Source organism: Scyliorhinus canicula, chromosome 7, assembly GCF_902713615.1.
Source record: "Scyliorhinus canicula chromosome 7, sScyCan1.1, whole genome shotgun sequence".
In the NCBI taxonomy this organism is placed as follows: Eukaryota; Metazoa; Chordata; class Chondrichthyes; order Carcharhiniformes; family Scyliorhinidae; genus Scyliorhinus; species Scyliorhinus canicula.
In genome coordinates, this window is record NC_052152.1 from 147,329,346 (window position 1) to 147,342,607 (window position 13,262).

General features: G+C 50.0%; 1 protein-coding gene across 3 annotated transcripts in view; it reads right to left on the reverse strand.

The window, feature by feature from the left end:
- LOC119969444 (protein-glutamine gamma-glutamyltransferase 2-like) overlaps positions 1 to 13,262 on the reverse strand; it is a 70,465-nt gene that overhangs the window by 38,096 nt on the left and 19,107 nt on the right. For 2 of the 3 annotated variants that reach the window (XM_038803082.1, XM_038803081.1), the window contains exons 2-3: positions 9,914 to 10,093; positions 7,293 to 7,526 (exon numbers count right to left, since the gene is read on the reverse strand). In XM_038803082.1, coding sequence (XP_038659010.1) covers positions 7,293 to 7,526; positions 9,914 to 10,085 — 406 coding nt within the window. In that variant the 5' untranslated portion in view covers positions 10,086 to 10,093. Of the gene's footprint in view, positions 1 to 7,292; positions 7,527 to 9,913; positions 10,094 to 10,343; positions 10,363 to 13,262 lie in introns of those variants that run through there. The other variant, XM_038803083.1, reaches the window with a different exon arrangement.

Here is a 13,262-nt window from a genome sequence, read left to right on the forward strand (position 1 = left end):
CTGGGTGTGTGTGCCCATTCTGCACTGGGTGTGTGTGCCCATTCTGCACTGGGTATGTGTGTGTGCCCATTATGCACTGGGTATGTGTGTGTGCCCATTCTGCACTGTGTGTGTGTGCCCATTCTGCACTGGTTTGTGTGCCCATTCTGCACTGGGTATGAGTGCTCATTCTGCACTGGTTTGTGTGTGCTCATTCTGCACTGTGAGTGCTCATTCTGCATTGGGTGTGTGTGTGCCCATTCTGCATTGGGTGTTTGTGTGCCCATTCTGCACTGGATGTGTGTGCCCATTCTGCACTGGGTGTGTGTGCCCATTCTGCACTGGGTATGTGTGCCCATTCTGCACTGTGTGTGAATGCTCATTCTGCATTGGGTGTTTGTGTGCCCATTCTGCATTGGGTGTTTGTGTGCCCATTCTGCACTGGGTGTGTGTGCCCATTCTGCACTGGGTGTGTGTGTGCCCATTCTGCACTGGGTGTGTGTGTCCATTCTGCACTGGGTGTGTGTGTGCCCATTCTGCACTGGGTATGTGTGCCCATTCTGGTCTGCATGTCTGCTGATAGGGCTGTTCCGTAGCAGTCAAAGGCGTGTGCCCATTCTGCATTGGGTGTGTGTGCCCATTCTGCACTGGGTGTGTGTGTGCCCATTCTGCACTGGGTGTGTGTGTGCCCATTCTGCACTGGGTGTGTGTGCCCATTCTGCACTGGGTGTGTGTGCCCATTCTGCAATGGGTATGTGTGTGTCCATTCTGCAATGGGTATGTGTGCCCATTCTAGTCTGCCTGTCTACTGATAGGGCTGTTCTGTAGCAGTCAAAGGTGTGTTCCTGAAACTAGAGTTAGACTAATTGGAAATGCTTAAATGGTTTCAGGTCCCGGTTTGATGCTGGTTATCCATGGTCCGCCCCCTCCAAAATGTCATGAGGTTGCACGCCATTGCAACGGCATTAGAGCGTAATCAGAAGACCCTCCCGTAATGCTCCCCCTGATGCCGGCTGATGGGCCGAATTTCAGACAGCGTGGGATATGCGTGGTCTCAGCGGTCGAGAATCTGGCGTGGCGAATGTGGACTCCGGGGGTGACTCGGTCCGAGCTTCGTACCTGACCGGTGCGGCAGGTGATGGGGAGCGCAGGAAAGCTATAGGCACGAGTGCGGAGGATGGGCAGTGAAGTTATAGGTATGGGGGCGTAGGGGGCGGAGGGTTGGGTGTGGTGTGGCGTGGGGGGTACCTCGGTGGTAATGGTGGTGGAGTTGGATCCTGCAGGTGCCAGGTCCCGGAGGGAAACAGTTCCTGACGGCCATCGGGGTATTCAATGAAAGCATATTGTGGGTTCGAATGGAGTTGGAGCACTCTTTCTATGAGCGGATCAGTTTTGTGTGCCCGGACGTAGCTGATAGTCCTGCTTGAGGCGATGCTCTTTTCGAGCAGGTACTGATGCAGCTCGTCGCACATAAAGGATGAACTCCTGTCGCTGTGTACTTAGCTGGGGAAACCGAACAGGGTGAAGATACTGTGCAGGGCTCTGATGACTGTGTGGGTGATCATATCGGGGCACGGGATGGCAAAGGGGCATGAGGGAGAACTCATCGATGATGTTCAAAAGTACACATTTCGATTGGTCGAGGGGAGTGGCCCTTTGAAATCGATGCTCAGGTGTTCAAAGGGCCGGGATGCCTTTACCAGGTGGGCCTTGTCTGGTCTACAGAAGTGTGGTTTGCACTCCGCGCAGATCAGGCAATCCCTGGTGATGGCTTTTACCTCCTCGGTGGAGAAAGGCAGATTTCGGGCTTTGATGTAGTGGGCAAGCCGGGTGACCCCCGAGTGGCAGAGGTCATTGTGGATAGCTTTCAGGCGGTCATCTTGCGCGCTGGCGCACGTTCTGCGGGACAGGGCATCTGGGGGCTCGTTGAGATTTCCCGGTCGATACATAATATTGTAATTGTAGGTGGAGAGTTCGATCCTCCACCACAGGATTTTATCATTTTTAATTTTGCCCCTTTGCGAGTTGCCAAACATGAAGGCAACCGATCTTTGGTCGGTGATGAGGGTGAACCTCCTACCTGCGAGGTAGTGCCTCCAGTGCCGTACGGCTTCCACGATGGCTTGGGCTTCTTTTTCAACTGAGGAGTGTCGAAGTTCCGAAGCGGAGAGGGTTCGGGAGAAGAAGGCGACTGGTCTCCCTGCCTGATTCAGAGTGGCTGCGAGAGCGACAGCTGAGGCGTCGCTTTCCACCTGGAAGGGGACGGATTTATCCACCGCCCGCATGGCCGCTTTGGCGATGTCCTCCTTCATGCAGTTGAAGACCTGGCGGGCCTCAGCTAACAGTGGAAAGAGTGTGGCCTTAAATAGTGGGCGGGCTTTGTCCGCATACTGAGGGACCCACTGGGCATAATAAGAGAAGAATCCCAGGCACCTCTTGAGGGCGCTGGGACAATAAGGGAGAGGGAGTTGTAAGAGGGGGCGCATACAGTCCGGGTCGGGGCCCAGGACTGCGTTTTCCACGACATAGCCGAGGATGGCTAGCCTGGTTGTGCGGAAAACACATTTCTCCGTGTTTCTGGGCAGTTTGGAGAAATCGGTGGAGGTTGGCATCATGGTCATGGCCGCAGATGGTGACGTTATCCAAATATGGAAACGTGGCCCGCAGCCCATACTGGTCCACCATTCGGTCCATCGCTTGTTGGAACACCGAGACCCCATTCGTGTTGCCAAAGGGGACCTGAAGGAAATGGACGAGGCGGCTATCTGCCTCGAACGCCGTGTGGTGGCGATCCTCCGGGCGGATTGGAAGCTGGTGTTAAGCAGACTTCAGATCCACCGTGGAGAATATGCGGTACTGGCCGATCTGATTCACCATGTCTGCAATCCTGGGGAGTGGGACCCCCGACCAGCTACTGCCCCAGGCCTGCGCCGCACAGCCACCCATTCACTATGGAGTGCCAGCGTGCCATTTTTGTGGCCAGGCCCAATACCCACGGCAGCACTGCCCGGCCCGCAACGCGACCTGCCGCAGCTGCGGTCGCAAAGGAAACTATGCCAGAAATCGGAACCCTCTAACTCTAACTCCCCCACAATCCAGAGCACTCGACCCCCCAACTCGCAGGCCCGCAGACCCCGCTATGCTGCAGCGTGTTTGCCGGCTCCGCCTCCACCCGACATGTGCGACTCATGGGGTCTGCCATCTTGGCAATCCTCCTCCACGCAGCCGGCCACGTGCGAGTCATGGGGTCGCCATCTTGGATGCCATATTCCTCACCAGCCGCCACGTGCGATCCACGGGGCGGCCATCTTAGATGCCATCGTCTTCATCACCCGTCACGTGCGATCAACGGGTGCCGCCATCTTGGCCATCAACCGAAGTTCACCTCGACGACTACGACTTCAGCGGACAGTCATCACGGGGCCACTCCAGCACTGCTGATCGAGCCGCCGACTACCCGCAACTTATGCAGTCACGTTGAACCAATCGCCTCCGAAACACCTCCAGAGCTCGATGATGTCCGTTAAAATCAATGGGTACAGAACACCGTGCCTCTTCGACTCCGGGAGCACCGAGAGTTTTGTACATACTGACCTGGTAAGAAGCTGTTCGCTCCCTATCTTCCCTGCACGGCAAACTATCTCCCTCGCCTCGGGCTCGCACTCGGTCCACATACAAGGGCGCACCGTCGCGACCCTAATGATTCAGGGCGCCAGCTACTCTAATTTCCAGCTGTACATACTCCCCAACCTCTGCGCCCCACTCTTACTCGGGCTCGATTTCCAATGTAATCTCAAGTGCCTCACACTCAGCTTCGGCGGAACCCTACCTCCACTCACTATCTGCAGTTTAGCAACTCTCAAAATCGACCCCCCTCCACTCTTCGTTAATCTAACGGCTAACTGTAAACCAGTAGCCACTCACAGCAGGAGGTACAGCCTGCAGGATAGATTATTCATCAGAGCCGAAGTCCAGCAGCTCCTACGCGAGGGAGTCATAGAGGCCAGTAACAGCCCCTGGAGAGCTCAGGTGGTAGTCGTCAAGACCGGGGAAAAGTTCCGGATATTGGTTGATTATAGCCAGACCATTAACCGGTTCACGCACCTCGATGCGTACCCCCTCCCCAGGATTGCAGACATGGTCAACCAGATCAGCCAGTACGGCATATTCTCCATGGTGGATCTGAAGTCTGTTTACCACCAGCTCCCAATCCGCCCGGAGGACCGCCACTACACGGCATTCTAGGCAGATGGCCGCCTCTTCCATTTCCTGCAGGTCCCCTTTGGCATCACGAATGGGGTCTCGGTGTTCCAACGAGCAATGGACCGAATGGTGGACCAGTACGGGCTGCGGGCCATGTTTCCGTATTTGGACAATGTCACCATCAGCGGCCATGATCAGCAGGACCACGACACCAACCTCCACCGATTTCTCCAAACCGCCCAGAAACTCAATCTCACCTAAAATACGGAGAAATGCGTTTTCCGCACTACCAGACTAGCCATCCTCGGCTATGTCATGGAGTCCTGGGCCCCGACCCGGACTGTATGCGCCCCCTCTTACAACTCCCTCTCCCTCATTGTCCCAGGCCCTCAAGAGGTGCCTGGGATTCTTCTCTTATTACGCCCAGTGGGTCCCCCAGTATGTGGACAAAGCCCGCTCACTATTTAAGACCCCACTATTCCCACTGTCAGTTGAGGCCTGCCAGGCCTTCAACTGCATCAAGGAGACATCGCCCAAGCCGCCATGCGGGTGGTGGATGAATCCGTCCCCTTTTAGGTGGAGAGCGACGCCTCAGAGGTTGCTCTCACTGCCACTCTGAATCAGGCAGGGAGACCAGTCGCCTTCTTCTCCCAAACCCTCTCCGCTTCGGAACTTCGACACTCCTCAGTCGAAAAAGAAGCTCAAGCCATTGTGGAAGCCGTACGGCACTGGAAGCACTACCTCGCAGGTAGGAGGTTTACCCTCATCACCGACCAAAGATCGGTTGCCTTCATGTTCGACAACTCGCAAAGGGGCAAAATTTAAAACGACAAAATCTTGAGGCAGAGGATCGAACTCTCCACCTATAATTACAACATTATATATCGACCGGGGAAGCTCAGCGAGCCCCCAGATGCCCTGTCCCGCGGCACATGCGCCAGCGCGCAAGACGATTGCCTGAAGGCTATCCACAATGACCTCTGCCACCCGGGGGTCACCCGGCTCGCCCACTACATCACAGCCCGGAATCTGCCTTTCTCCACCGAGGAGGTAAATGCCATCACCAGGGATTGCCTGATCTGCGCGGAGTGAAAACCGCACTTCTATAGGCCAGACAAGGCCCACCTGGTAAAGGCTTCCCGTCCCTTTGAACGCCTGAGCATCAATTTCAAAGGGCCACTCCCCTAGACCAATCGAAATGTGTACTTTCTCAACGTCATCGATGAATTCTCCTGCTCCCCCTTTGCTATCCCATGCCCCGATATGACGTCCCACACAGTCATCAGAGCCCTGCACAGTGTCTTCACCCTGTTCGGTTTCCCCAGCTACGTACACAGCTACAGTGGTTCGTCCTTCATGAGCGACGAGCTGCGTCAGTACCTGCTCGACAAGGGCATTGCCTCGAGCAGGACTACCAGCTACAACCTCAGGGGGAACGGGCAGGTGGCGAGGGAGACCGCGACGGTCTGGAAGACCTTCCTACTAACCCTCCGGTCCAGGAATCGCCCTACCTCACACTGGCAGGAGGTCCTCCCCGACGCGCTCCATGCAATTAGGTCCCTCCTATGCACCGCCACCAACCAGACCCGTCACGAACGATTATTTGTTTTCCCTAGCGGCACTACCACGGGGGCTTCGCTCCCATCCTGGTTGAGGACACCGGGCCCGGTTCTCCTCTGGAAGCACGTCCGGACGCACAAAACAAACCCGCTAGTAGAGAGAGTGCTACTGCTTCACTCGAACCCCCACTACGCCTTTATTGAATACCCCGACGGCCATCAGGACACCGTTTCCCTCCGGGACCTGGCGTCTGCAGGATCCACCACTACCACCACCACCGCTGAGGTACCCCTCACACTACTCCCCACCCAACCCCCCACACCCTGCACCCTCGCGCCTATAGGTTCCCTGCCCACGCTCTGCGCTTCCACACCTATAGGTTTCCTGCGCCTCCCTTCGCCCGTCACACTGGTCAGGAATGAAGCTCGGACCGAAACACCCCCGGTGTCCACCCTCATACCCACACCGATCGTCACCACCCAGCCACCCGAAGAGGTTGCAACCCCGGTGCTCCGCCGATCCCAAAGGACTACTCGGCCACCGGACCAGCTCAACCTGTAGACCCGTCACCCCCGCCGGACTTGATTTTTTACAGGGGGTGAATGTGGTGAATTCATACTGTATTGTAATTCACACTGTATTGTATTGTATAGTATTATGTCCTTGTGGGCTCTGTCTGTGAGCCGTTGCGCGGCTCTGCCCATAGGGGGAGATGAGGAGCTTGTACAGGGCTCCACCCTTGGCTCCGCCCATGGCTCCGCCCATGGCCCCTCCCACTACTGGAAGTATAAAGTGCTACTGCCGTGTGAGCCTGCCCTCAGTTCTTCTGGTCGCAGCAGGCTCAGTTGTAAGACTATTAAAACCACAGTTTACTTCCAATCATGTTCCGAGTGAATTGATGGTCTCATCCATGGCCAGAGGTTCAATTTACCTCCTTAGGCACCCACAGCACGCGTTGCACCAGGATTCTGCAACTCCATTGACATTCGGTTGAATTGGATGATCCTGGTGGCGAACGGGGCCAGAAAATCCCACCCAAAGTATCGGTTCAATGAACTTTCATCAGAACTAGTTTTATTAACCTTATGTGAATAATGACTACTATAAATGATGGTGTATTTGGGAAGTAGTGTTTATAATTAAATATTCGCATTGAGTTACCCGGCTGGAAATTCCGTCGGTTTATCGGCCATCGCCAGCTCTATTTGTGACCCGGGAGACAATAATTTGGGAAGTATGGAATTATGAACAATTATCTGTTGTTGTGATACGCTGAAAATTTCAAAATGAAGGATTCATCAGCATTGCTATCACCCCGACTTCCCTTTCCCATGCTTCCCTTCCCTGACCCTATTCGCCTTCTCATCATCACCACATCATTCAGCTCTGCTTATTTAAATGCCCCTCGGATGCTTAGTCCCAATGAAATACGAGATGACTTAGGAAATGGGGAGGTGGGGATGTTGGCCAGTATTTCAATTAATTTAGGCCCTTTCTCAGTTACAACCCAATTCTAAATCGCTCAGAAACTATATTATAAGGATTCCTACCAGTGCACCATGGATTGAAGAGCAGGATGAACTCCCCAATTTTGGAGCTTTTAAATTCTTTTGTAGTTAGAAGATGTAAGCTGTACCGTCCGATTTTGGCATTTGGAGAGGAAGATATGGCCAAGGTCAATCTGGTTCCAGTGCTGGAAGAAACAAATGCTTTCCAACCATTCGCACTTAATGAATTTACTGAAAACATGACTTCGGTTCCAGATGACGTTGAAGGTTTTACCCCTAAAGTAAGAAAAATTAAATGAAACTAAACCCAGGCTATAACAAATCAGACAGCTCTACTTCCTAAAGAATCACCATCTATTTCAATTTTAACAAAATAAATTACAGAAATATATTTCAAAGAGTTGTTTAAAATATATTTTGTGTTCATTTTTAGTAGCAAGATAATTAGAGTGATATCTGCATAAATCTGCCATTTTCATTATCATGATATAATTTTGATTACAGTATCAGCATAACAGACACATAATCTTCAGATCGCCATGGTCTATTTCTTTCATATCAATCTTCCGATATGTGTAACAATGATATTAGATCTTACAGATCTGTGGTGATTGTCTCTGTGGTGCTTGCACTTCCTCCCCATGTTTGTGTGGGTTTCCTCCGGGTGCTCCGGTTTCCTCCCGCAGTCCAAAGATGTGCAGGTTAGGTGGATTGGCCATGCGAAATTGCTCCTTAGTGTCCAAAATGTTAGGTGGGGTTACTGGGTTACGGGGATAGGGTGGAGGCATGGGCTTAAGTAGAGTGCTCTTTCCAAGGGCCGGTGCAGACTTGATGGGCCAAATGCAGTGTAAATTCTATGATACTATGATATATGGGGCAGCACGGTAGCACAGTGGGTTAGCACAGTAGCTTCCCAGCTCCAGGGCCCCAGGTTTGATTCCCGGCTTGGGGCACTGTCCGTGCGGAGCACCGTTGCAGACTCGATGTGCTGAATAGCCACCTTATGCACTGTAGATTCCATGATTCTATGAATTATGTTTTAAAGAATATTTTAGCTGGGAGGTGACTTAACCTCTACATCACAGGAAGGCAAGTCAAGGAAATAATAGCTAAACAACTTTTAGTTTTTAGTCTTGAGGTGTGACTCAACCAGATTCTGGTCGGACACCTGCAACATCTCAAACATGAGATCGCAGATGTATAGTCTTCGGTGACTGGAAGGGCTTGGTTACACATCTCAATGCAGAGACTGAAAGGGAGAATAGATTTTGGGAAGTCAGAAAGAAGCTTAAGACCTCACAAGATCTGCAAAGATTGCTTCAAGAACTACTTCATTCACTGAAGTGTTTTGGCACATTACCTGATGCCACACGTTATCCAAGATAGCAAGATAGTGCTGACTATCGAGGTCTATTGGTGCACAAAACACTGACATTAATATGTGACAATTTCCCATGGAAGTAATGAGATTCATCCATTGCAACCCATTTCTTCATCTTTACTATTTCCAGAGTTAATTCAAATACCTGTGACTCACAATGGACAGAGTGGTTTACAAGAATGGTTCCATTAGTTATAAGGATGGGTTGGCGAGGTTGGGACTGTCCACCTTGGAGAGAATACTCAGAGGAGATTTGTTAGAGATGTTTAAAATCATGTGGGGACTGAACAAGTAGTTGGGAAACATTATTCCCACTCACAAAAGGATTGAGAACTAGAGGGCACAGATTTAAGGTTGTTTGCAAAAGTAGCAAATGTGATGCGAGAAAATCTTTTTTCATACAGCGAGTAGTTTGGGTTTGCAATGCACTCACTGTCTGAAAATGTGGTGGAGGCAGGTTCAATCGATGCATTCAAGAGGGCATTTGATGTTTATTTGAATATAAACAATGAGCAAGTACATTGGGAAAAGGCAGAAGAATATCACTAAGTCATAATGCTCCTTTGGAGAGCCGGTGCAAACACGATGGGCTGGATGGACTCCTTGTGTGCCGTGACGATTCTGTGATTCTGTGTCTCATATCTCCCAAAAGCCTCACAGGATCAGTCATCTCTCCTGATCAAATCTAAGGAGTTTCTTCAAGTGAACTGGATAGGTGGTGTTGGAGGTAAAGAAAAAGTAGGACTGAAGGACTAGATTGAGAGGCCAAGCGATTAGACCTCATGGGATTCTCCACCGGCGGGATTCTCCATTATGCCGGCGCCCGGGGGTTTCCCTAAGGCGTGGGGCTGCCCCACAATGGGAAACCCCATTGACCAGCCGGCGTAATGGAGAATCCCGCCGGCAGGTCGAGGCAGAAAAGTGGCACGGCGGGGTGGAGATTCCAGCCACGTCATTGGCTGCATAAAGCATAGGAATATAGACAGATAGAAACAGGAATAAGCAATTCTTTTGTGTGCAAATGTGCTTCTTGATTTCACTCTTGTGTATAACAATTGCATTGAGGAGTTTGAATGCCTTCACATTTTAGCTATTATTGCAAGCCTCTACACGAGCCAACAAGACCATCTTGCACTGCATTGTGATATGTAGTGATCATAATGTTCATTACTTGCTGTCATCAAGAAACAGAAACTGTACTATTCACACATATTATAAATAAATAGAGTATGAGTAACTATAGAGATAAGTCATTAAACCTCTTCAATTCATGACGGCCTACCTGTCTTGGCAGTGAGTACAATTGTGTTGTGGTCGATATATTCATCAGTGTAGGACTGCAGTATGATGTAGAAGAGCTGTCCCCTCCTGATGATCAGTCGGTTGGTGCCGATCTCAGCCGTCTTGTGATTTTGGTTGTTCACCTCGCATTGAAAGTCAACGGAGAAATTCATTTCAGCAACTGTAACAGAAACCACAGGATATTCAGATTATAAAATAAAACCACTAACTACTGTTTTATTTTGTGCTGAAGTTAGTTTGCTCTCTAAGAATCTTCAACGTCGACATTAGTTATAGACTGGTTAAAAGGCTGCCGATTCATTACCAACCACTTCACGCTGTCACATTGAACAAAATCTGCAGATTAACATAAACTTCCAGATTGAGTTCTAGAACCAAGGACCCTGGAATTCATTCAGAAACAATCATACGTGTGACTCGGCAGGACGTTTGATTCTTTCTTCTTGGATGTATTAAAATGGGGCGAATGTGTTCGTTGACTTCAATCACCTTGTGCTCTCTTAGCACTTCTTTTAAAAGGGGTGGCACTCCCTAAATCGTGGCGTGTTGGAAATATAAGTACTGCTTACTGTTACTCTCAAATTACCCCAAAGTTAAAAAAAGTTCTGTTGTCAACATTTTGAATAAGGGTGTGTTAAGCAGATTTCTTCCAGTATGCATTCCAATTTGTCTGCATTACAGGCTGAGATCTTCTGTTGATGGCACCGATTGACAGCAAGTGGGTGTGTACAGTCTGAGATGGTAACTTGATAAAATTTATGGCTTGAATTTACTGGAGTTATTCCACCTAATTTCAGCTGAATTTATTCATTTGAGAATAGGAATAGAATAAACATCTTTATATACATTCACTTGGCAGAAGCATTTAAGCCTAGAATCATATACAGCCCAAAGCAGAATTGGAGTGATAAAATGTGATGTGTTATCAGCGAGCCACCTCCCACCTTTCTTGACATGCCTTTCCTTCACTTAAACCTCCTTCAATGCTTCTCTTTATGTTAGATAGGTCTCCACCCACTCTTATTCATTCTTATCTATACAGTCATAGCCAATGAATCACTTGCAACATTTTATCTTCAAATTTAAGCATGGTGTGGAATATGAGAGGTTCCAAGGGAATATCGCTATAGGTCTGTCATCTTGAGTCAGCGGCCGGTTAGTGAGGCCCCGGGACCGGCCATCCCCACTAGCATTGCAAATTAGTCCCAAACCACTCCCATGCACTGCAAATCAGAGTTTTATAGGAGTCTCTGTGGGGGATCTCCCTACTACAGAAGAACCTGGGGGGGGGGGGGGGGTCCGTTAATACAGGGGTCAATGGAGAGTCTCCCTATTACACGGGACCCTTGGTTGTCCCCCTGTTACAGGGGTCCCTTGGGGGGGTCTTCCTATTACAGGGGTCACTAGGGGAGGCATGGGAGGGATCTGGTAGAGGAGGCATGGGTAGGCAGTGCATTGATGGAAGTGGGAATGGCCCTGCAATGGGCACAGATGGTCTCTACTCGTGTGGCAGTGATCCACCATGCCAGGGCCACACTGGAAGAGACCACTGGCTGCAGGGGCAGGAGAATCACAGGAGGCCAGAGCATAGAGTGCTGGGTCCAGTAAATAGATGCAAATGGGTTTGACGTGTTGGGTAAGCTGGGTCTATGTGGACTGCGTTTGATGCAGTGTAGAGAGAGACAGGCTTCCAACACTTGAAGAAATGCAACACGATTTTATTGATCAACTAACTATAATACATGCTTAACTGTGGGTTGACACTATGCTGACTTGACTGGAGACCTGAGGCTAACCTGACCAGACTAACTGACTACCACATGGTGTTTTTACTAGTTGCTGCTCAAGAGCTCTGACTGTCTCAGAGGCTGGATCCCGAGAGAGCGGGAAAATTGGTGCCCTCTGCCTGTATAGTGGTCGTGTCCTGTCTGGTGATTGGCTGCTGTGTTCTGTATGTTCACTGGTCATCCTGTGTGTCAATCACTGCCTGTCTGCACTCCATCATATACCTGGATGTATATTATGACAGGGTTTTGGCAAAGGACCAGAGCAGTATGTTGACGTCAATCTCGATTTTCCCCGGAAGCTCGAAATCTCCGTCTCATCGGGGAATGCATTCCTGTGTTCTGGGATGGAGAATCCCGTCCATAGAAAGATGCAGGGAAAATAAAAGTAGGAGGAGGCCATTCAGCCCATCTAGACTGCTCCGTCATTCATTATGTACAATACCCTGATCCACCTTCCCCCCCCATAACCCTTGATGCCTTTGAAGTTGATGGATAAATACAAGTTGTTGGGACGCATCCTCTGAAAGATGGCCTCAGACAGTGCAAAGCTCATTCAAAACAGTACGGGATGTCAGCTGTGTTATATTCTCAAGAGCCCGTGGGATGGAGCTTGAATCACAAGACATCAGAGTGATGCCAATGAGAAACTACTCACATCATTTTAATTTTAAGAATGGAGGAAACAATCTCACATCAGCAAGTTTTGCATTCCTTACATCATTCAGTGCAACTATATATACATAATTACATATAGAGGAGACGATTTTCCGGTCATGTTGCACCAAGTGCAAATCCCGCTATGTCAAGGAAATACCAGGAGAGCCTTGAAACGGGATTTGTGCTGGGCGTCACACAGCTCACAATGTTCCCGGACCCTCCCAGCAGATGTAATCTGGTTCACGTCCTCGCTGGGAGACCTTCCCCCACAGCAGTGACTGCCCAAAACTTAGTGCATCCCTCAGCACATAGCCTTGGGCTTTGGAATGTGCCAGTCTGCAACACTTGATCAGGTACAACCCTGTGCTGGAAGACCAACAAGTTTCAGGGAGACCAAAGAGTGCCTTTCACCGAGTTGATGATCATTCAGCAATAGCTGATGTTTGTCTCAGTGTGAGCTCCTGGAAATCACTTGTAGAGCACAGAGTCCTGTGTCATGGAGCTGATCGTGATGAACCTCGACACAAACCACCTCCTCTCCAGACCTTCTTTGCAAATTTGCTACCACCACTTCAACCTGTTAATTGTGGGGATCCTCGGTAGAGGTGAAGTTACAGGAGCACAGTTTTAGTCTCCAAGAAGCCACCTATCTATGTTGCTATTTTTTAAGAAAAGGGGCAAGCTGTATTCCTTAAACAGATGGCTTCTTGTAAAATGCTAAGTCAGCAGACATTGACAGATAGTGGGCTGGATTCTCCAATTTTAAGGCAATGCCCCCATGCCGACGTGGGAACGGTGGTGTTTCACAACAGACAAAATGGTGTAAAACGGCCACCGATCCTCCGTTTGGCTGGGGGCTGACATCAAGGCAGCATAGAGCACCCA